This window comes from Pithys albifrons, chromosome 1 (assembly GCF_047495875.1).
Source record: "Pithys albifrons albifrons isolate INPA30051 chromosome 1, PitAlb_v1, whole genome shotgun sequence".
Classification (NCBI taxonomy): Eukaryota; Metazoa; Chordata; class Aves; order Passeriformes; family Thamnophilidae; genus Pithys; species Pithys albifrons.
In genome coordinates, this window is record NC_092458.1 from 9,595,521 (window position 1) to 9,618,862 (window position 23,342).

General features: G+C 42.2%; 1 protein-coding gene across 3 annotated transcripts in view; it reads left to right on the top strand.

Moving 5' to 3' along the window:
- Nucleotides 1–753: 753 nt before the first annotated feature.
- Nucleotides 754–23,342, top strand: part of ACE2 (angiotensin converting enzyme 2) — a 28,163-nt gene continuing 5,574 nt past the window's right edge. For 2 of the 3 annotated variants that reach the window (XM_071569536.1, XM_071569546.1), the window contains exons 1-15: nucleotides 772–1,051; nucleotides 3,862–4,020; nucleotides 5,904–5,997; nucleotides 6,597–6,740; nucleotides 8,015–8,127; nucleotides 8,663–8,771; nucleotides 9,494–9,591; nucleotides 11,015–11,184; nucleotides 12,205–12,431; nucleotides 13,201–13,345; nucleotides 14,889–14,987; nucleotides 15,643–15,765; nucleotides 16,114–16,286; nucleotides 17,815–17,873; nucleotides 22,309–22,409. In XM_071569536.1, the coding sequence (XP_071425637.1) occupies nucleotides 863–1,051; nucleotides 3,862–4,020; nucleotides 5,904–5,997; nucleotides 6,597–6,740; nucleotides 8,015–8,127; nucleotides 8,663–8,771; nucleotides 9,494–9,591; nucleotides 11,015–11,184; nucleotides 12,205–12,431; nucleotides 13,201–13,345; nucleotides 14,889–14,987; nucleotides 15,643–15,765; nucleotides 16,114–16,286; nucleotides 17,815–17,873; nucleotides 22,309–22,409 (2,003 nt within the window). In that variant the 5' untranslated portion in view covers nucleotides 772–862. Of the gene's footprint in view, nucleotides 1,052–3,861; nucleotides 4,021–5,903; nucleotides 5,998–6,596; nucleotides 6,741–8,014; nucleotides 8,128–8,662; nucleotides 8,772–9,493; nucleotides 9,592–11,014; nucleotides 11,185–12,204; nucleotides 12,432–13,200; nucleotides 13,346–14,888; nucleotides 14,988–15,642; nucleotides 15,766–16,113; nucleotides 16,287–17,814; nucleotides 17,874–22,308; nucleotides 22,410–23,342 lie in introns of all 3 variants that reach the window. The other variant, XM_071569555.1, reaches the window with a different exon arrangement.

Below are 23,342 nucleotides of genomic sequence, written 5' to 3' on the forward strand. Positions count from 1 at the left end.
CTGAGCAGAAATGGGCTAATTTAAAAGTACTACGGCACTGTTTGATCGATAAGCTCAACCCAAGATGCATTTTCAGAGCTAATTCATGGATTGATTTTCACATTGATTTTCAGTAACTGCTAGGTTCCTGGCTAGATTAGCAAAGGTATTTAGATATTAAGATGGAGTCATTTTAGTGGTCTTAGTCACCTTAGTACTTAAATCCAGTCGATTTATAGTTCAGATTAGGTCTCTATGCAAGATGCTGTGATCCCACGAAGTCTCTTGCTGTTTCTTGATAGTTCAGTGAACTCATTTAAATTTCTGCGTTTGCATACCCCAATTGCTTTGAAAATGAGGTCTGCTTTTCAGATTACCTGGGCTTTGCAAAGCCTTTCAAAACATGGGCCTAAACACCCAACTGGGTTACCCTATCTCATGCTAACTGGGGTTTCTTCCTGCGTGGGAATTAACGTTCTTGGCTTAGAGTTTCAGTGAAGTTTCTAAATATTTTTACAGCTCACCATCAAGCTGTTAAATGATTCACAGATTCTGAGCTACCAAAGACACAGGGAGGCTATCGATAAAGTGACCAGCTGTATCATTGACAGCACATTTGGGAAACATTAACCAAAAGTAAAAGCCTTTTATAAGAAGGCCATAAAATTACAGGAGTAATTATGTTTTTCCAAAGTTAATCATTGACTTTTGTTTATTTGGCTTTTTATAAAAAACTTTTTCCTTTCTCTCCTGTAAGGAATACAACCCATAAAAGGTCCAACAAATTGGATTCAGCCTTTCTTCTTCACACTGGCCATGCTTGAAGGCTGATGAGACGGAGGCTGACAGAGAGGCTTACCTGAGAAAACCTGTTTCATTGGACATGAATATGTTGGTCCATCTCTGGCTTCTCTGTGCTCTGAGTGCTGTTGTGATCCCTCAGAATGTTGAACAACAAGCCCAAAAATTTCTAGAACAGTTTAACAGGATGGCAGAAGATATCAGCCATGAGAGCTCCATTGCATCATGGAACTACAACACCAACATCACCGAGGAGAATGCCAAGAAAATGGTAAGTGGTCCATCCTGTGGGTTTTACTGTTGTCTTAGGATTCTGACCACTACTTTCTGTTTTATTTTTTTTCCACCAAGCTTGGCTGAAATTGGAGTGTTATTTCTCTGGTAGCTGTGGTTTAGTATGAGGAGGGTAGAGGGGCTTAGTTTAACATAGCAATGCCTCACTGGATGTGCCTGGGCCACTACCAGCCTCTCCAGCCTTGGGTTAGTACCTGGACTGCCCTTGCAGTGTGCGGGGATGGCTGGAACCTGGACTTGTCCCTAGACATCACTTTGAGTCACGCCAGTGAGTGGAGGGAAAAGGCAAGAGAGCTCTGCATGTTTGTCACCAAAATCTGTGTTGAATGGGGAGAGATGTGACTGAACTATCACTGGTCTTTTTAATGACAAGGCAGCACTCTCTCTTCTCTGGTGCTGAAATTGTTTTACTTCTCAGTGAATAAGCAAGAATTTTCAGAATGTAGGTATTCAATTAAATGTTTGCTAATGAGTCTATATAGTGGCCCACACCAGTTACCCAGTGGGGGATGTTTTCCCCTGCCCCCACCACTGTCCTCCTAGTCAGGGCTGTTGCTATAGTACTGGGAGGTGTTAAACTGGGAAAAATGAATTGAGGTAATTGACTACCAAATGCCAACAGTGGAGTTTGTAGTACAGTGGTCTATTATACTGGTTTGAAAGACAATTTCTATCTGAAGAAAGGGCCAGGACATTTGTACTTATACTTTCTTGCAACACAGTTCTTGTTTCTCAACACCAGCCCCTGGTTTTCCCTGTAACAGGGTCTCTAGGCAAGAGCAGTGCTTTTTGAGAGCAGGCAGCTATGGTCTGGCTGGCTACTGATATTGCCATGCTTCAACTCAGCATCTTGTAAGCTCAGAACTTTCAAAATGAACAAAAACACCTTGAATTTTGTAGCTGTGTGTATGTAAAGTTAACTCAAGATTTAGAGAAAACAATTCAGACCATAAAAATGAATCTGGACATCCTACATCTATTTTTGCATAATGGCTTGTCTTCCAATTTGTGGTCATACAGCTTAATTAAGACTTGGTTTAATTATCATATTTCTTAATTAAAGTAAGGAGACTGGTAGCTGGAAGAAATTCAAATGACTAATCATTGTCAATCTGGAATGCTTTTCAGGCAGCAGGTGCTTAAACTGTATTGTTTCCAGACATTTAAAATGAAAGCCCCATACAGTATTTCTAGCATTAATGAGATGATAATAAAATACATGAGGAGATACCAGCAATAAGAACCAATTAGTCCCGTGCTCAGAAAGAATGTTTTCTCTCGCTTGATCTTTTCAGCAGCACTGGTAATAAACCCACTGGTTTCTCTCCTCACTTTCTACTGGAGGCGAGTTAATGAATACTGTCCCTTCTGGCTCCTTCCCATCCATTTTCCTTGTAAATAGTACCACAAACTCTATAACTAATTCCTCTGACACACCAACCAGTTCTAGCTGTGGAAACATCAGACAGCAAGTTAACTTTTGTCTCCTGGTTTTTGTAGACAACGAGCCCCCCCTTCTGCCCTGCCACTCCTAAGGCACCTCTCTGTCCCTGCTCAGGAGAAGGAGCTCAGGAATACATTTGCATAGTGATGCTCTTCCTCTGGGTGCTTATCAAGCTCTGGCCCACTGAGCTTTGCATGCTCCCATGAAGGGGAGAGTTTGGAAAGCTTCAGTGATAGCTGCTGCCCTGCAGAGAGGCTGCATGAGCAGTGGAGATGAGGGGACAGGAATGCCAAGGGCTTACATCTGCCACTGTCTCTCTCTGCTGGAGCCTAGAGCAGGTACAGTGCGTCCTTAACCCCACCACATACGGGGCTGGGCAGCCTGGGCACAGCCCTGGAGAGGGCATCGGCCTCACTGTGTGTTTGCACAGGGGTGAAGTGTGCCTGAAAGAGCTCTTCAGGCACAGTATGACATTTGTGTTTCCTGACTCCTCAGCAGAGAAGGATGGGTGTTACAGGTACCCTCTTCACAACCTGAGAAGCTCTGGTGATAAGCACAATTAATTAAACTGTTCCAAAGACCCAGGTTAATTAGCACTGTTCTTGTTGCTATTTGGAATGGGTGCTATGTGCCCACTTAGGTACAAACACATTAGAAAAAGGTGAATAAAACAGTCCCAAATCCAAACAATGTTCTTAGGATGCTAATTTGTGCACTGAAATTTGGGAGTTTCACATGTATGTATGTAATTGAGGCAGTGGTAAAACCAATCTCATAAAATAATGAGGTTTTGCATGCCCAATTCAGGCACCTAAATTTAGAGAATCCTATCCCCAAGTATAATTTTTTATTTATCAACATTTCAGAAGAAAGTGACATATGGATTATGAAAAGACTCAGTATCAATATCTCGGCTGCTTGTCTGCCACTGCTACTGCAGCAGAAATGGGGAATGACATTGGGGTCAGAAACCTCTTTGTGCCCTGGCTTGTTTCCTCACAAGTGTGTGAAGAAAAGCACTAAAGGAAGAATATGTGGTGAGTTAGAATAGCAGGGAACATAGAAAAGTGATGCTAGATCAGTTATAACAGGGAAGGTGTAAGGATACAGTCATGCATTTTGCTATTTCCAACGATAAAAAGGTTATCTGGATGTGTGAATAAAACACGGCCAAAAAGCTCTCCAGCCATTTCACTGTGCAGTGCAAGTGCTCAACCTGCAATCCACAGTTGTTCTCTGCAAATGAAGTTCTCTGCAAAAGAAATATTTTTGCCCAGTAAGTATATCAGGCTGCTGCACTCTTTTGGAGGGAATAATTCAGGGTTTCTGTGAACCCCTTGCAGAACGAGGCAAGTGCCAAGTGGTCCACATTTTATGATGAGGCCTCCAGGAATGCCAGCAGCTTCTCAGTGGGCAGCATTGAGGATAACCTCATCAAGCTCCAGATCCAGACTCTCCAGGACAGAGGTTCATCTGTGCTGTCATCAGAAAAGTATAACAGAGTAAGTTACTGAATGTGCCTCACGTTTGTTCGTTGAGTTGAGCTGCCTCCCACAACACCCTCAAGTGAGGGCATGATGCTGTTGCCATCCTCCTTGTCTTGGGATGATGTGTGTGTGGTAAGGAAATGTACCTGTTCTAGGTGCTTGTAGCAATACAGGACTGGAATTGGGGGTCTGGCCTAAGGAGCTGATTGCCATTCAAGTCAGCAGTTTTGCCATGGAATGACTTTCAAGCATTCATACACACACACCTCAGAGCTGTCCTTGCACAAGTGACAGGATCAGTTGTAAGAGGAAAAAAGGATATGTAGTAAGTGCTTGGCAAAGTCCTGACCTCGGGCAGTGAGCAGAGACGGGCAAAAGGGCATTCAGTGAGTCAAAAAGGTGGAGGTGGAAGAAGTCTTTCTCTGCACATGATGCATTGTCAAACTGTGAAAAAAAGAGGATGTTTTGTTGCAGTGGGCACCTTGGGATGCCTGAAACTGGGGTGGTTGGTGACCTCCTTCCACAGAAAGCTGCTGAAGACCAACAAGATTTAGCAAGATTCATAATGAAATTTGACATTTGCACTGACAAGTTCATGCAAGAGGCAGGGATATTGATAAAAACTACATGTGAAATTGGAGAGAGCAGCTATGTAGACTCAAAAAGGATTTCTAACCAATTATAAACACTTGAGAGTTAAATTATTTTAATTTTCCTGGAGATCAAATTGAAACATAGCCTCAATTCATGGGACCCTACAGTCCAGGATCCTACAGTCCTGATTGCAGAAGGATCCTGAGATTTTTTGGCAAAGGTCAGCAGCGCTAACCACCACGCAAGAACAACAGCTGGTTGGCTGGATCTTTTGTCTGATCCAAATGAGTTTCTGGAAAGACACATTATGTTGGTGGGAGTGCTGACAGTTCATACAAACTTATATTTATTTTGGAGCACAGCACTGCACTGCTGGCTCTGTTGAGGAGGTATTTTCTTCAGTACCCTCCTTGTTTAGATACTTAGAATTTCCTAGAATGGCCTTTGGGGCTGAAGTTGTTGATTCTTGAAAGGTGACTGTATTTACATAGAAATATTTAGGTATTCTTCACTGATACAAAAATTTCCCTAAGCACTCATTTATTTTAATGCTGAGAGAGATAAAGTTAGAGCTAATCACTAACTATCCCTTTCACTGACAGCTCTTCATAGTTCTGATTTAAAGCTCTAAATGAGAAATTGCATTCTCCCAAAGGAAAACCTAAAAGTCGTACATGTTTTTCTTGAGGCATGAAACCATTAAAAAAAAAATAAAACCAAAGTCTATGTAACATAGGTTCTGAGATAGAGCTGAATGATTTCAGATGCATTTTGGCCTTCAGCTGACCCAAAATGTGAGCCATACCTTCTCTGTAATGGGGTATAAGCAGATCTATGAAATCAGTGTAATGTGATGTTAAAACCACAAGCAACGGTCAGCCTGGCAGCATCTGCAAAAGGGGCCCCTTTTAGCTGCTATTCAAAGCCATGATCTCCCTGGAAAGTTTATGTGGGTTCATGCTTATGAAGCACACTGCTAAACTTTTATCATTTTATTGCTGCTGTGTATTGATAGCTCTCTCGTGACAGTCAGTGCTCACTAAATCCAGAGATCTGTCTGACTGGATATTCAGAACCTGTAGGTTACATCATATATTTGGGAGACTAATTGTCTTTTGCAGCTAGGTCTGGTTCAGTAATGCATTTAGGCAAATTCTCTCATTAATCTCTACTGAGCTTAAACATATGCTTAAATGTTAAGCTGGTGGGTGAAGTGTTGAATCAAACTCTTAAGAAATTAGCATAATTGGCTGTTATTTTCACAGAGTGGGTTTCTAATAGGCTGTCTTGCATCTAACTTGCAGCTGGGCACTGTGCTAAGTACAATGAGTACCATCTACAGCACTGGAACCGTCTGTAAAATCAACGATCCATCTGAGTGTTTGGTGCTGGAGCCAGGTATGGTACTAACCTCTGCCCCTACTGTGTCCTTTGCCCTGAGGGTGCAAAACCAGAAAGCCCAAGGGTGGCTCCTGAGTGCAAGAGGACAGGCAGTAATTTCAATAGATACACCTTGCTATCTATAGCTTACTCATAATTTAATTGCACCTTGCAGTTCAGGGACCTCCAATGGGCCTCCTGCCCATGAGACATATTGTCTCCTGCTTGTAGTAGACATAATTTGGAGAGGACTGCTCAACTTGTGTGGCAGCCTGCCGATCACCTGGGGTTTGCCTACATCACAGAAAATATTTTTTGCCCCCTGCCATCAGAGACTTGTTGAACCCAACATTGTGTTGAGGCCAGTCCCAAGAACTCTGCCTATTTAAGGGAAACTAGTGCAGAGAAAGCATTTAAGAGACTCCATGCTTCTTAAAGAGAAGGGAAAAACCTTAACTCAGAGAAGGATGCAATAAAGTAATGGGGTATTTCAGTATATCAAACATGAAGTGCTTTCTTCTCAGTTCATGACATTTCTTTCACTCTGGTTCATTTGCCTGCTGTGAAAGAAAAATTCTGCTTTTTCAAGGCCTAGTGCTTATTTTTTGTTCTGACAGGTCTGGATGCTATTATGGCTGACAGCACTGATTATAATGAGAGACTGTGGGCCTGGGAAGGCTGGAGAGCTGATGTTGGCAGGATGATGAGACCATTATACGAAGAGTACGTTGAACTAGAAAATGAAGTTGCAAAGCTTAATAGTAAGTTACTTTTTAAAAAAATATATAAAAAATCTGGCTTCCAGAAACTAGCAAATGTACTGCAGTCTTGAACAATCTGCCCAGGAATTCAAAACCCATATGTAATTTTCAAATAATTTGCTCTTGGTGTGCACATCCCAACGTAAAAGACAATGCTGACAGGTGCCATTGACCGGATCAGAGCTTTCTTACCAGCCTGGAACAACAGATACCTTTTCATTGGCATCCTTCTTTGCTGGCACTTTTCCAAAAAGTGTCAGTGCCCTTCATTATATTCACTGCACCACTTGTAACTTACCAACGAGCACACTTGATTTAAACAACTTTTGAGTGCTGTTGAGCTTTGGCAACAACACCTCTTTCCTATGGGCCTTGACCTTGTAGCAGCCACAGTTATCGGTACATTTATAAGCATTATTCCCAAACCAGAATGACCAGATTTGATAGGCCTGGACCAGCAGATGCAGCTGGGTGTTTAAAAACAGTTTTGCACTAAGTGTGACAGGAAACTGTCTTTTCAAGGAACAATGTCAGGTGGCTGCTTATTTTCTTTTGGGGTCTTCTAAGATAGCTTCTGAAATAGCTACATCATCTGTCTTTTGGACAAACTGCGGCTGTATCACCTGCTTTCCTATACACCAAAATTGTCAAGCTGGAGCTAGAGACCAAGAATAAGAAAATATAGTCCAAATACTTAGACAGGGAAAACCCCAAAACATTAAGAAATGGTCATTATGATGACATTCCTCCATACCACTAAGAGACTTCAGCAATGAGCTATTTCACCTTCAGGCTTGATGGAGCTCAGTGAACTGGAAGACTTAGTGGAACTGGGAGCTGAATTTTAGTTCTGGTGTCTACACCTGTCCTGGTGGTTTAATTGCTGGAAGAAGGTGCCATATTCAGTGTCCACCAGCCCATAACTTCAGTGAGAATAAACCCCCTTGGCATCCAGCCTGACTAGAGGTTCATAGTTGCAGGAGCTTCCATCAGGAGTGATGATTTCCTTTGATCTCCATCTCCAGATGAAATGATGCTAATTAGCAGATAACCACGACTGCAATTTCTGATTTTCCTGGAAATCTCCCACACCTGCACATTCATGGGACAGAGCCTTAGGGGAGCTCTTTCTTTCCTGCTAGACTCAAAACTATCTTGCACTTTGCTGCTTTGCTTTGGGGGAAGGCTGCTGGTCAGAATGGGATCAGAAGGCAGTTGCAGACCTAAGTAGTGCCACATGTGGTGTCCTGATGTGATGCACTCATGCTTTACAGATTATTCTGACTATGGAGATTACTGGAGAGCAAATTATGAAGCCAAGTTTCCAAAAGATTATGAATACAGCCGTGACCAGCTGATTGAAGATGTGGAGAAGACATTTGAGCAGGTAGAGGCAGAAGTTCTCACCTGAGTCACAGAGTTATGTTTTGAAATGGTGGACTCAAATGTTGATGTTGTGAAGAAAGATGAGACCTGACCTAAACTGCCTTATTGCAGTCTTCATGGGTTTAACAGATGCTTGGAGACATACATGAGATTTTTACCTCTGCAGCCGTTCTAGGACCAGCTTGGTCCCCTTGGGCTGCATTGTACCCAAGGGCTGGGAAAGAGGGAACTCTGCAGATCTATGGGTCTCCTCCAGGTAGGGCCCAAGGGGATGGGTATGTTCCCTGTGGGGTAGATGGCGTCCTTAATACTCTGCTTTTAAATGCTTCCTCCGTCATACCTGAGCATGACTTCTGGGGCTAGGATCTGGACTCAGTGCTTGAGTCCCAAGGTGGGGGGCAAAGCTCAGCTGCAGGTTTGGGATGCACTTACCTGCCAGGAGAATTTTTTCAGAGACATCTTCGAGGCTTTCTGTTTAGGAGTCATAAGTGGCATAGAGCAAAGTGAAAATAATTTGTTTCCTTCTCTGCCTCCAGATAAAACCTCTGTACCAGCAGCTGCATGCCTATGTGAGACACCACCTGGAGCGAGTGTACGGCCCCAAGCTCATCAGCTCCACAGGATGCCTCCCTGCTCACTTGCTGGGTATGGCAGCATGTCCATGTTGCATAGGCCTGACTTTGCACACTGAACAGTCAACTCCAAGGCACCTGGGAAGAGAGTAATTTGACTGTTTAATCAGGATATTAACGAAAATATTACAGATAAGAGAAAGGGAGAGGAGAAATGGAGAAATTCCTGGCAGAGATGACAAAAGTGCTTAGCAGCACAGGCAGGAAGGGAAGGCAGGTTGTCCTCATCCTCACCAGAGCTGTTGACACACAGCTCAAAATTCTAGCACTGGACTGAGACATTTCCCTCCCCTTTGCAGCACTTGTTGTCCTTAGAAATTAGAGTTTCAGAGAGTTGTTTTTCCTTTCAAATCTTATTCTAAGCTCCCACATTTCATGACTTTGGTTTCAAAGCATGCAACATCAAGCTGCTGTAATTGTGCACATGAACATGGCACAAAAATCACATGGACTAACAACAAGGATCTTCAATCGTGACTGCCCAGCTTTAGGAAGGTAGTCAGTTCTGAAACTATATTGTACAAGGGTATCTGACATTGGGTAATAAAAGCATCTGTGATCTGACTTTGACCTATGCATAACTCCTAAGAACTGCTCCCCTCCACATCTGGATCAAACCACTCTAGATATATGAGTCCCTATTTATGACACTGCACAATTTATGTAGCTGTCTGGCACTTTTAGACAATACATAATAAATAATTAAAAGTATATCTTTGTTTCTCTCTTTTGAAGGTGATATGTGGGGCAGGTTTTGGACAAATCTGTATGCCTTGACTGTTCCATATCCAGCCAAACCAAACATTGATGTAACTTCTGCAATGGTTCAAAAGGTAAGACATGCCTTTATGCAATATGCATTGTGTAACAAATCTAGACAGTATCAAAATTATGCACCACATGTCAGCTGCTCTCTAGAAAACTGTGGCTGCCCTCAGGCAGACACACTGCCAACAAAGCACTGCTTTCTGCATCCTTTTTTTTGTTTTTCACCTTAATGTGTTCATGCATTTTTCATTGTACCTTTCCCCTTAACTGTTCTCTCTTTTTTCCTCCACCCTCTTTGACTCACTTATTCTTGGCTCCAAGTCTATTTCCTCAAAGACACCTATCCATTAAGAGACATATTTTGTACATATAAATATTTCAGGAGTCCTGGAGTTGGTTGGTATCAAATATGACCTTTGCCAGTAATTACCATAACAAAATAGTTTGTATATCACAGTTTGTTTTACTTTTGTCCATCTTGTTTATTTGAATACAGCCAGGAAACTGCAGTGTCTGCCTGTTATCTTTTGATAACTGCATAGCACTATAAGGCCTGTTTTTGAGATCTGTAGTGCTAACAGCTGTGCCAGCACCTTTACCAGACCAAGAACAGGAGAAAAGATAACTCCCTGTAGTCTTGGTCAAGCTTCACTTCTTTTAAGAAGTAAAAAATGAGAGGTGGAATTTGATTTCTGAAATGTGCTTATTCACTAGAAATCTTCATTAGCAGTTTGCACAAGTCTGTATTACTCTCACCTCTCTTTTACATCACTGACCCGCAGACAAAATCTGTGTCTGTTGAAGTATCACTGCAAGGAAGGAAGCATTAGTTACAGAGCCTTGGGGTAAAGACTGGGCTCATCCTTGTTGGTGGAGGTCCCCAGTTAAGGATTCTCATCCACCTAAGCTGTTTGCCAGCTAGATCTCTCCGAAAGCCCAGTCTGCTAAATGCAGAGCTCCTGCTGTGTAAAATAATAAAACTGTTGAATTGCAAAAATATCTTGGACATTGCCATGCAGTTACAATCTGATAAGCAACTCTCATAGACACATGTGCCAGGTTTTATGGTTCTGACTGAAATCTGTCATGCTTATCTTCTGGGAATGCAGTTCCACTCCCTCAAATGAGTTATTCCCAAGCTGACTGAAGAGGTTGAAGGGTCAAATCCCAGATCTGACATGCTACTGACAGGAATGTCTTCTTTACCTTACCTTATCTTTTATTGAGAGCTTCTCTGATCTGGGTCACGTGCTATCTGCTGAAACTCTGAGTGCAGAGACCTATTTCGTTTACAGGTAAAAAAATTAATTACAGTTCCCAGCACAATTTTCAGGGGGACCAAAGGCAGACACAACTGTCTTACTCTCAGTAAGCCAGGTGCTGATCTGAAGTTCCTGGGAGATAAAGTCAGCTGCCCTGCATGAAGCAGGCCATTGGGAACAGGCTTCATGCAGAAGCAGTGGTTAATGCTGACATTCTGTGTTTCAGGGATGGGATGCAGTTAAAATATTCCAAGCTGCTGAGGCCTTCTTCACCTCCATTGGCCTGGATAGCATGACTGAGGGCTTCTGGAGAAACTCCATGCTTACAGAGCCGACTGATGGCAGGAAGGTTGTCTGCCATCCAACAGCATGGGATCTGGGTAAAAATGACTACAGGTACTGAAATTGCTATGACCCTCCTTTTATACCATCTCCTAGAAAAAAAATGTATTTTCATTAAGGGCGCACCATCCTGGTTTAAGTTACAATTTCTCCTTTATTTTTTTCTGGCTGATAAGAGGGGAAAGGAAGACAAGATCCCGTGGAACTGTAAAACTTTCTGTGTAGCTTTTCTGTGAAGATGTAAGGACTACTCTCAAATTTTAGCTGAGAAGTGACTATTATTTATATGAATTAGAGAAATAATGACTATGTTCTAGGTCTTAGGGCACAAGCAGAAATGTGGGTGCTTTTGGATACAAGTGAGATTTATGGACAGCTGCACGTTCTGCAGCAATGGCACCAGGTCCCTGGGTAGCAAGGGAAAATCTGAGAGCCCACTATCTTTAGCAGAGAGATCCAGTTTTCATGAAAATCCATCAATCTCTTCCGTATTTGGGAAAAGAGAAGGACAGCAAGTCCACACACAGTGAAGTTTTCTGGCAGAAATTCTGTCCCCTCTTGCAGTCCCCACAGTTCCCCAAGGAAAGAGGCTGCTCCCTAGCAGAGGGTTAGTGAAAACCCTCAGCCTCACACTCTGGAGAAGGTAAAAGAAACTCTATTTGGAAGAAATTCCTCTATTAAATAGTACCTACACATGGATGAAGTAGCAGAAGTCACCAAAACACAGGTTTTTTTTACACTACTATCTTCCTAAGATTGGTGGTGGTTGCTGTCTCCCACACACAGAGTGAGTTTATTGCCAGGTTTCAGGGAGCAGCTGCTTCTCACAGAACAGCAATTTTCTCTTATTCCCTGCACAGTTTCAATGTGGCTGAAGGTGTTTTGTCGAGTTCCCCTCAAAGCCTCACTCTTGTAGGAGGAACTGCACTGCGTACTAGGATGTAGCTGCCAGGTTTTGTGAGGTGCAAGGAACATTTGCAGCCTCTGGAAGGGCTTTGCCCTGTGTCTATGGCAGACAGGGTTTAATCTGGGCCACTGTATATCTAACCACAACCCCTTTGTACTGGTGTGCAGGATCAAGATGTGCACCAAAGTGACCATGGACGACTTCCTGACTGCACACCATGAGATGGGGCATATCGAGTACGACATGGCATACTCTGCGCAGCCCTACCTGCTCAGAAGTGGGGCCAATGAGGGCTTCCATGAAGCAGTAGGTGAAATTATGTCCCTTTCTGCAGCCACTCCTGAGCACTTGAAATCTCTTGGTCTCCTAGAGCCAACTTTCCAAGAGGATGAAGGTAAATAAATGCACAAACGCTATGTATATTCTGCCTTATTATGCCTGCAAACTCGGCAATCAACGGAGAAGCTTCTGAAAATCTTATTCCACTAATTTACCAAAAATGCTGTTTTTCTCCCAAATCACATTGTGAAGCAAGGATCACTACTTTACGATGCTGCTACATAATTTAGAAAAATATAGCTAGCACTTCATTACCTTCAGTACTGAAAAGCTCCTCCTTAAATCTTCGTGGTTCATTTGATGAGTCTCCCAAACACTTTTCAAACTCTATTGAATGAATCCATATATATCTCTATCAAGGTATGTATTCAGCAGTTCAAATGAAACTTCAACCTTGACATTTACATCTCCCACTTTAGTCACTATTGAGTGACCACATAGGTAGGCCCTCAGTGTAATGCAGTTTGTCTGGCTTTTCTGAATATTGCCTTAGAAGGATGGAGATGTACATTTTATATGTATTGAGATGTCTTCAGTTCAAAATTCCCCAGAGCCTGGGAAAGTTCTCAGTGAAGGATAGTGAAATGCAAAGGCCTGGGTTATTTAGGAGGTTAGGAGAAAGAAAGAGAAACAAAACTGTGTACAATACTTAAGTAATCTTAGCTCATGTTTTTTCAGTAGTATTCTTCCTTCTACTTTTTTTTTAGTGAAAATCTGTAATTCAGATAACATGTAAGCATTAGCTGTAAAAGGAAGGAACTTCAGCCATTGAATCAGATACTAATTGCTACCATAACCATTACCTTAACTGCTTCTTTCTTCAGAAACTGAAATCAACTTTCTGCTCAAACAAGCACTAACGATTGTTGGAACAATGCCTTTTACTTACATGCTGGAGAAGTGGAGGTGGATGGTGTTTAGGGGTGAGATTACAAAGCAGGAATGGACAAAACGGTGGTGGGAGATGAAGTAAGTCTGAGAAAAAAAAAGACGATTTTTTTCAAATGAACCTGCAAACCCAACCCTTCATAGTTACTCAAAATACTGAGGTAGGGCAGGATTTGTCTCTCCAGGTGTTTCTACGAATCCCTGTAGAGTGCCAGCTAGAAACACCCAACATGGTGCAGATAATATCTGACAAGCCATGTATCCCCATTAGCACTGTGTACAGCTCCAGGCAGTTTACCCTGTCTCTCAAAATACTTCACCCACCATTTTTACCATCAATTTACTGATAAAGGTGGCCTATGGGATGTTGAAGATCAACATTTTTGTTCCCTTGATTCATGTCCCAAGACATCTTCATAGATTAAGTACAGCCCTTCCCTATGTCTCCTTGGACATGTGCTCTGGTGTGCTCCCCACATTCTTAAGGACAAGTGGAAAGTGAAGTTCATTGCATTTGCGAGCCTGAGAAGCCTGCAGATCTCAATCCATCATATATTTGTGCACACTGTTTTATGTGTCCTCCCCATTGTCTAGTGGGTTTTGAGGCAAATTGTCTGAATGATTTCAGACTAATTCTTTCCTTTCTTATGTATTAAGATACCAGATTTCTTGCTCAAGAAAATACAGTTCCCTTGGCAAGTAACACCCAAAGGTGCATTATCAGATTATACCCATCAGTCAATCAATTTTCACCATATTGAAGCTCAAGATTAAAAAGTATTTTTATTCAGACTGCATTTTGTATTTTCCCATATTGGTTATACTATGGTACAGAAAAATTCAAAAAAATCCAAATAAGCCCCACATTGAAAATGGGGCTTGCACTCTGACATGAACATAAACAGTAACCCTCCATCAGCAAACAGAATCTATAACAAAACTTGATATATGCAAGCCTCCTGACCCCCTGTAAAAATCAATCAGCTCCAATGTATTCAAAAGTAGCAGAGATGTCAGATAAACAGAGAATGACAAATTATTCAGGGAAGCTTATCACATCTGTTGCAGTGGCACCGCAAAGCTCTCTGCTGGAAAAAGAACTTGGGAAAATATTTCCATGGAAGCTTATTACCATTTTCAGAACTTAGGGCATGGGTTTGTTTCTGCAGTACCTCTCAGGAAACGCAGTCTCAGGAGAGGAAAGCAAAAGAAACCTCATCTACAGCCCAGTGGCACAGGAGGGCATCCTCCTTTTGGGTCACCTAGTCTCTGCATGCACTTGTCCAGAGCACAAACACAGGTCTCCAAACTCAGCATGGCCCAGCGCATGAGATGTGTGTGTGAAACTCATGTCTTGTAGACTCTTTCAAACCACTAATTTCTCTCTGCACACCCTGCTATGATACAAATCCCTTCCTTGCACTATTAGTTTCAAAGTAGCTTCCCCTCTGTGGTCTCCAGCTGTGGAACAAACTCGTTTGGGGTTACTAGGAGCTGCATGGAATTCTGTTTGGAAGTGAGAGAGGTGCCCATATATATTAGACTAAACAGAATAAAAGCTGAGTCAGATTACTTTTCTTTTTTGTCTGTTAAAAGAAATCCTATGTTTTTTCTGCATTCCCAGGAGAGAAATAGTTGGTGTTGTGGAACCAGTCCCTCATGATGAAACCTATTGCGACCCTGCGGCACTGTTCCATGTGGCCAATGATTACTCCTTCATAAGGTACTGCAGTGTTTAATTAATGACTTAAATTTTGCCTGCAGAACAAGCCCCAGCTCCTTGAAACATCTACTGGAGAGTCTCAGGACCCAATCTTATTTTATTCAAAGTCCAGACTTGAGGTCATTGATTTCAATGGAAGTGTTTCTGTGGGCATCAGGGGCTTCTGCATAATAATCTCTGAGCAGTGAGAAGGCTGCTTAGCTTCTTGCTGAGCAGAGAAGCTTCGTGCTGCCATCAAACCAGCGGGAGCACTTCTGTATGAGGTGTTTGCCTCTTGGGGAGTCATGGTGCCCCACGTCACTTTGGCCATACACATGCAGCCCTGAAAAAACTAACTATGGACATTCCTCTCTGTCCCATCCATCCCATTTTAGAGGGTTCAAACACAGTGGGCTGGGCTTAAAAACCTTAATCTTTCCTAGTTTATGTGGCAACAGACAGATTTAGGGCTCTCCTGCTGCATTTGATCTTGGCATTTTGTTAAATTTGAGCTAGCCTAACCTATAAATATCAGGTGGCCTTTCTCCCTGCAGTGCAGTCTCCCACACAGGAGTGATGACTGACACAGCAGTTTTCCAAAGGCCAAAGACCCGCAGATTGCTTTGTCAGACAACTAACAAAACCTGTCCCTCCCTTTTCCTTGCCCTTCCTTTAGGTATTACACCCGGACCATCTATCAGTTCCAGTTTCAGGCGGCCCTTTGCGAGGCAGCTAACCATAGTGGCCCTCTTCACAAATGTGATATTACCAACTCCACTGCAGCTGGTGAGAGGCTGAGGTAACAAAGCAAATTTCTCAAATGTACAAGTCAGATAACAAAGCCTAAGTCATCATTGAAACCTTCTGGAGTCAGTGAGATTTCATCAAGAATGAACCTGGCTTGGGAATTTAGCATGTATCTGCCCAGTTCATCTTGACAAGTTGACTAAATTTATGTGTACTAAGGTTCTAAACATCAAAGGTTTAATTACCTGTTAATGGGAATAAAATATTTTTATTAAGAGGAATAATGGGAGAAAGAAGGGAATTCAGAAGCAATAGAAAACATTTATACTGATCACAGAGTGTTTTGCTAGTCTAGATGGAACATGGCAATAATATATTACCTCTCATTCCACGTACACAGACAATTGCTGGCATTAGGCAGATCCAAGCCCTGGACTGAAGCACTGGAAAATGTAACAAGAGAGAAATACATGAATGCAACACCCTTGCTCCGCTACTTTGAGCCTTTATATGAGTGGCTGAAAAAAAACAATTCTGGAAGATTCATTGGTTGGAAAACAGACTGGGCTCCGTGTACGTATGACTTGGGGGTGATTTAAGGACACTTGTTAGTCCTCACAACTCTTGATTAGCAAAGTCCCTCTCTCTTGTTCCTGTTGAGGGCTCTTCTCCCTAGGAACCCGGGGTTATGGGAAATACACACTGAGCAGCAAGTTTTACTCAGGAAGATGGGCTGGCTTTCTCATGGCCAGAGCTGGAGAAGTCAGCATGCATGAGGTTGTCAGAGCCTCACTTAGTTTTCAGAAATTGAGGTGATTGGTTTTTTTTTTTTTTCATAATGGCAGCTCTCAGAGTATGGGATTGGTGTAGAGAAGGAAGAAAGGTCAAAGGCTTGGACTTGTGAGGCACTTGCCTGAAAGCAGTGTGCCTGTTCTGCAGGACTGGGATCCACTAGTCCTGGGAGCCAGCAAACCCTGAGCTGTCAGCATAGGTGCAAACCAGTACAAAAAAATTAGTACTATGTTTCTTACAGTCATGTGGTACTTGAAGAGGGGAGTTAAAAGAAGGAAAGAGGAGGAGACCATGGAAAAATGCATTTTTTCAGCCTATTGTTGTGATATTAAGTGTTGAACAATCCAGGTTATGTATGTGTAATCACTGTCCATACTGGAGAGTACTGTAACTCAGTACGCTCTGCCAGTCTCTGATGGTGGGATTCACCTAACCAGACACTAACATCTTATCTGAGCTTCTTATTCCCAGTGGTGGGAAAGAGGAATTTTCATTCTGTCTGTTGCAAAGCCAGACTTGGGGACTGAACAGCTCAGATGCATATGTTTGCACATAGAGGTGATCAAAAGGAAACAAGATCAATCCCACTGATAGCAAAAAATGCCTCAAAATAAATAACTGCTAAGAAGCTTTTTATGTTTTTAGCAGCAAAGGTATTTATTGACAACATTGAAGGTAATCCAGTTCATACTGGGCAAAAACTTGCCTAACTTGTTTGTGTAAAATAAGCCATTTGTACAGTCTTTAGTTCATAGTTACATCTTCTAATTTTCATATTAATGACTGGTTGAAATCTTGGGCAGATCTCTTCTTTTGGCTTGAAATTTGGGTAGTGATCTCCTGATTTCATCGCTTGGGTGCTCTTGAAGCGTTTTCATCACAGCTGAACTTCTGGCTTTTCTTTGATCAATGACATGACCTGTCAAACTTGTAAAATCTTGACTTTGACTCTACAAAAACTTGGATCTTTACATTTCATCCTTTTGAAGTGCCTAGCTTACCTTACTTTATGACTTCTTATACATGGTACACTGGTCTCTATAATTGCTAGTCAGTGCGTACCAGAACAAAGAGACTCCATCACTTCATGCTGTTTCATGAGTTAGTGGCCTTGCTATGCAAACAACATTTTGCAAAGCAGAATTAGAAATTTCACAAAACTACGGGGTTTTGTCTCTTTTCTCTTTCACCCACCAAGCTCTCAGGGGAAGCAGGGGAGCCTGTAAGGAAACTTGAGCCACCCCAGCATTTCCCAGGGACTGGATTTTTGTTGCAGCTCTAACATGGCCCTTGTTTCTTTTTAAACCAGATTCTGACAATGCCATCAAAGTGCGCATCAGCCTGAAGTCAGCACTGGGGAACCAGGCGGTGAGTGTGTTTGTGCTGTGGCACTTTTCCCAGTGCTTGGACGACAGGGATAGTGTGCTAATGGCTCTTGGAAAATAAGGGAGAGTATAGCTGATCTTTGTCTGAAGAGCAGCATTAGCTCAGGTGAAAGGTTATCACATACAAGATGTCTTTTCTGAGTTTGTGGTCAAGATTCCCTCTGGAATTAGTGAAGAACTTTTTCCAGAGAGTGATCCCACCCATTTTAAGGGAGACATGTCAGATAAATGAGTTGAATTACTCTGTGGAGGTACCAACCACAATTTTTCACCTGCTACAGGAGAGGCCTGGAGGGTTAACAGAGCGGAACCTGTGAACCTGAAAAGGGCTGTATTTTTCTCAACTATGCTGATGGGTTTAAATAAAGCCTCTTCCTAATTTCTTCTAATTTTTTTATTGTGGCTATAGTGCATGACTTCAGAAGTTATTACAGCAGCTACTTCACAATTAAATGTGGGGCTAAAGCAGAGAGATTGACTCCCACCCTCTATTGTTAAATGCTCTTGATTCCAAACTAAAACACTTCTATCAGCATTTCTTTGTAGATTTTTGTTTTTCTGTTTGCTGTAATCTTTCTGGGCCCTGATACATTCGGCTGCCTCCCTGCCCTCCAACTCTTACGCAGAGACAGCTTTGTTACTGAGATTGCAGGGGCAGTGCAGTGCAGCTGCTTCTGTTTCAGATGAGAAGGGCTTTAATTCCCAAGAGCTTGTCTGCTTTCTCCAGTTATACCAGCTGGTCCAATAAAATGTATTACAGCAACCAAAAACACTCATTAAAACCAAAGATGGCTTTTACGATTTTAAACAGAGCATTGGCTTAGCCCATCTGCTTAACCAAGGCTGAAAATTTGCTCCTTATTCTAGTTGTTCCTCTTTATGCTAATCTCATGGAGTCAGTGAAGAAGGCTTAAGTGCAAACACTTCATTCCTGTTAATAGCAATTTTCACCTTGCAGAACATTAGTAATTTTCCAAGAATGAGTATGTCATCAGGCAGGTCATTTAGATCTGTATGTTGGAGCCTATTGTACTAGCAAGGACACAATACCATGGACTCATTTTTCATATGAATGGATGCTCTTGCTTCTATCACTCTCTTACATGCAAGCCCCACTGGAGTTTTATTGCTTCCCAGACTGCCGAGTTGAGTTAGATACAATTCAAAACTGATATCAACAGCATGAAAAGGTTTCATATTACAACACATTTATTAGTCATTATGGTTAATGTTTAGCTTAATACCATTTTCATGCCTGCCTTTTGCCATCATAGTCTTTTGTTGTGCAATTGAGCAGCTGTAAAACAATCTCATACAGATTACTTAATTTGAATTATTGTATGGACAGTAGGTTCCTAAGCTCTGAAAAGCAAGTAATACATTTTCCTCTCAAAACCAGTCCACATCACCAACTTACAGGGAGCCTTTTCCATTCGGTTACTTTCTGCCTCCCCACAAAATTCCCTTATGCTGAGCCCCTGGGGACATGACTCTGCATGTCAGCAGCGGGTAATAGTACGTGCATGAACTGGCACAGAGAAAAGACAGGGGGAATCTTGGGCAGGAATCTCAGCCCATCTACATAGAGCAATATGTTTTGACTGCTTTACACGGCTCACAGAGCTTAGAAGCTGTGAACCCAGTGCAATTGTTTGTTTAAGATGTATTTAGAGTTGCTTTGCACTGTTAGGACAGCAGAAAGCATTCTGAATATGCTAGCAACCCTTTCTGTGCTTCTGCTCTTTAGCTCTGAAGAGAGCAGAAAGGGAAAATTCCCCCTGTTGTGCAGAGGTAGAGTTGGGCTGAGGCAGCCACGGGGGCAGCTGCAGCTCATGCAGGCAATTCTATGTCTCAGCTACTACTCTCAATTCTGGCTGCTACAAGCAGGAAAGCTTCAATAGCCCAGAGTTCTGGCAAATTAAGCATCTAGACTCACGGATGGAGCTTAAGGCCAGCTGTACCAGAGCATGCACGACTGTAATTACCCTCCTAATTGTTTTCAGGCTGATGAGATTAGAGCTGCATCGTTGGTCACCAGTGTAGCTGATGATGCTGAAGTACTACGCACAGCTCTGCCTCAGCTGGGGCTTTATGGAAGTGTCCTCCTAAGGGAACTGGCTACAGAATCCCTGCTGAATATCTTGGGGTCTGTCTTACCTGAAATAAAAGGTTCCAGGAGAATCCATCCTCTGATCACTACTTGAAAACAGGACTCTTCTTCGAACATTAATTCAAAATTCCCAACCAGATTAATGTCATTACGTGTGATTACATTGTAAGAGGCACACAAGACAGCATTAGGGAATGGAGAGCTGTCAGCCTGCAGGCATTTAGATGTATTTCACAGTGAAAAATGCTTTTTGAATCAGGGCCAGACTTACACTGTGTTTGAAGTCACATGTGGGGTCTCAAAAGAACAGAGTAGAAAAGAGCAGAGGCGCTTGGCAGAGTTCATTTCTCTCTGAAAGAAAAGCAGCTTCTGCTTCTGAGATGCCTAGGGAAGGAGTGTAGGTAGTCTCTACTCAAACACAGATCAGAAGCCAGCCAGGTAGTTCCCATCCACATAGCCAGCAATGGTATTTATCAAGGCACTCCAGAGGCACAGGGGCAATTAAAACACATTAGACTGAAAAAGACAAAGTATAAGCTGCAGAAATGACTAAAAGATTAAAAAGTTAAGATGTTAAGTACAGAAAGCATCAGTAGAGGAATCAAGGTCAATTAGCTCTTGGTGAAATACTACTACTACTACTAAAAAAAAGCAGCACTGCAGAGCCTAAAGATGTTGGACATAAATAGAAATGTGAGAAACTCCCACAAGAGCACCGTAGGCTGTGATGGAGAACAGTGCCAGCTGCCGGAGACAGCAGCAGTAACAAGAAGTGCTTCAGCACAGGGCTGTGCAAGCAGGAGAAAGGCAGGGGCATTTGCCTAGCAAAGGTGACTCAGCCTCAGCCCTTGCTGGTGGGAATAGCCAGGGCTGGCACAGCTTCTGCCTTCTGAATGCCACAGGGACTTCTCTGATTGCAGCAGCTTTGGGTCACCTGTGCCTTGCCTGGGGCCTGATCCTGCATGGACTGACAACAGTGGGCTCTTTCTGCTCTTTCCTCCCCTGTATTTATAGAATCATGGTTTATGTTGTGAAGGACATTTAAAGGTAATCTAGTCCAGCCCTGTTGTTTGAGGGACATCTTCCACTAGGTCAGGTTGCTTAGTGCCTCACCCAACCTTGAATGCATCCACCACCTCTCTGTGCAACCTGTCCAACTGTTTCACCACCCTCACAGTAAAGAATTTCTTCCTAATAACTAATCTAAATCAATTGTTTTAGTCTATTACTCCTTGTCCTATTGCAACAGACCCTGCTAAAAAGTTTGTCTCTGTTTTCTTATATTTATATGTATCTCTTTTCCTTTTATATCAGTGTTAAAAGGAGAACAGGATTGAAAATGTATCTGGGTTTTATAAAGCCTGTTACAACAGAGCTGCTTCTACCACACCTTCCTGAATGATACTCGAGAAAATCAGGAGCTGTGTAAAATTATTGCTGGCAGCATTTATAGGCATTCCTGCCCAGGCACCACAAACACAAGACCTTAGAAGGAGAAAAAAAATTGCCACAGAGTTCAATAGGGAATTTTCCCTTTGTGCACATGAGCTGTTGCACAACAGACCAGGCTGCGTTATCAGCTCCTGTGATGGTTTTTGCCCCCTGTACAGCTCTTGGTTCTGCCCCAGAGAAGCTCTTTTTGACTTCCATTGGAAATAACTTTGGACTCACAAGGCAGGCCAGGAGGAGCTTGCACACGGGCAGTACATTTTTTATATCATCTATCTATTCTCCAGGGAAAAAAGAGAAATACATGCCTGCTGCAGAAATACTGGTGCAACGAGTTTTTCACCCATCTGGCCAAACCCATAACACAAACCCAAACAAAAATCTCAGCTCATCAAGGAAATAAAAACCCAATCTTGCCCTAAAGGTTGTCCTCCTTAAAAGAACAGGTCTGCAAATAAAATTATGTGATTAAAATCATCTAAGTTATGAAATCTTTAGACTTCAAAGATAATGCACAATATTTAGTGGTAACAATGTTGCTTCTGATGCCTTTTCTCCCTGTAAGACAAGGAGATGTGCTGGCAGAGGAGCATCTTCAGCAGCCCCATGTAAAGTTACCCGGAACTGCAGAGGGACAGCATGGTGCCTGGCAGCAGGGATGCCTGTTTGGTTTTTCTCCTGCAGAGAGCCCAGATTACAGAGCTAGAGAGTTTGAGTAGTTTTCTGCTGTGCTATCATGGTACAAATAAATAATACTGAAATGCATGCCAAGCTTTATAATTGCTATTTCTTTTTAGAATGATTTCTTAGTGTCAGATAGCTTGCTATCTGATGAATTTCTCTTGTGCTGTTTTTGCAGTATGAATGGGATGAAAGTGAGCTCTTCTTGTTCAAGTCATCCATCGCCTATGCCATGAGAAAATACTTTGCAGAGGTGATGAAACGGGAAGTTAACTTCCAGTGAGTAGCTTACTTAATTGTGCCAGCTATGTCTGCATTGCTTCTGGTTCACTAGTGGCACAAACTGGTGGAATTAATTGTGCCTTCTGTCAAATGTGAGGTGATAACAAACAATGTCGAGCACCAGCTGGCTGCAAAAGGCAAGATGCCAGCTTGGGTACATGGTGTCTTTTCACTCAAGACCCTGAAGTTTAGGAGTAATGTACTAAAGTTAGGTAAGAAGGCTTAGTCTGCCATGTCATATTAGGGACAGGTGAACCTTGAGAATTTGTGCCCAACATCTATATGGGAATATCAGGGAAGGTACACTGATTAGAAATCTCTACCAATGTATGCATATGATCCTGAGTATCCAAGAGGTTTTGGGCCAAGAAAAGATAAATTTGTTGATTAAAAAAAGATAGAATTTCATTCAGACTTACTAATCTTATCTAGGTTCAGTTACAAACATAAAATCTTTCACCTGAAATTGATTTTGGTACAAAACCCAATCTTTGTTACTAAATATTTTCAAAAATTTTCAGAGCCTATCTACTTAAACTCTTAGATGCTGCTTCATATAATATCAGTCACATAATGTCTAGAATCTACTCCCAGGAGAAAATAAGGAAGAAGACTTTTTTCTTTTTCCCTCTTGGTACTTCATACATCAACTTATTCATGAGAGCAACTCCCAAACACACTCTGTTCTTCTTTACATGCTGTGGAAAATTACACCAAAGGTTGTTTTAGGTATGGAGTAGATTCTCTCCAACTAAAGTTACAAATTAGCACATAGAAAAAGAAATTTTGTCAGGAAAATTGATTTCACTTCCCAGCTGATTTCACTGGAAAGCATTCCCTCAGCATAAGCTAAGCCCCCGGCACTGCCAATCAAACAGAACTGCTCACTTGCCTGAATTTAAAGCTAATGTCATCTTAACAATCAAAATA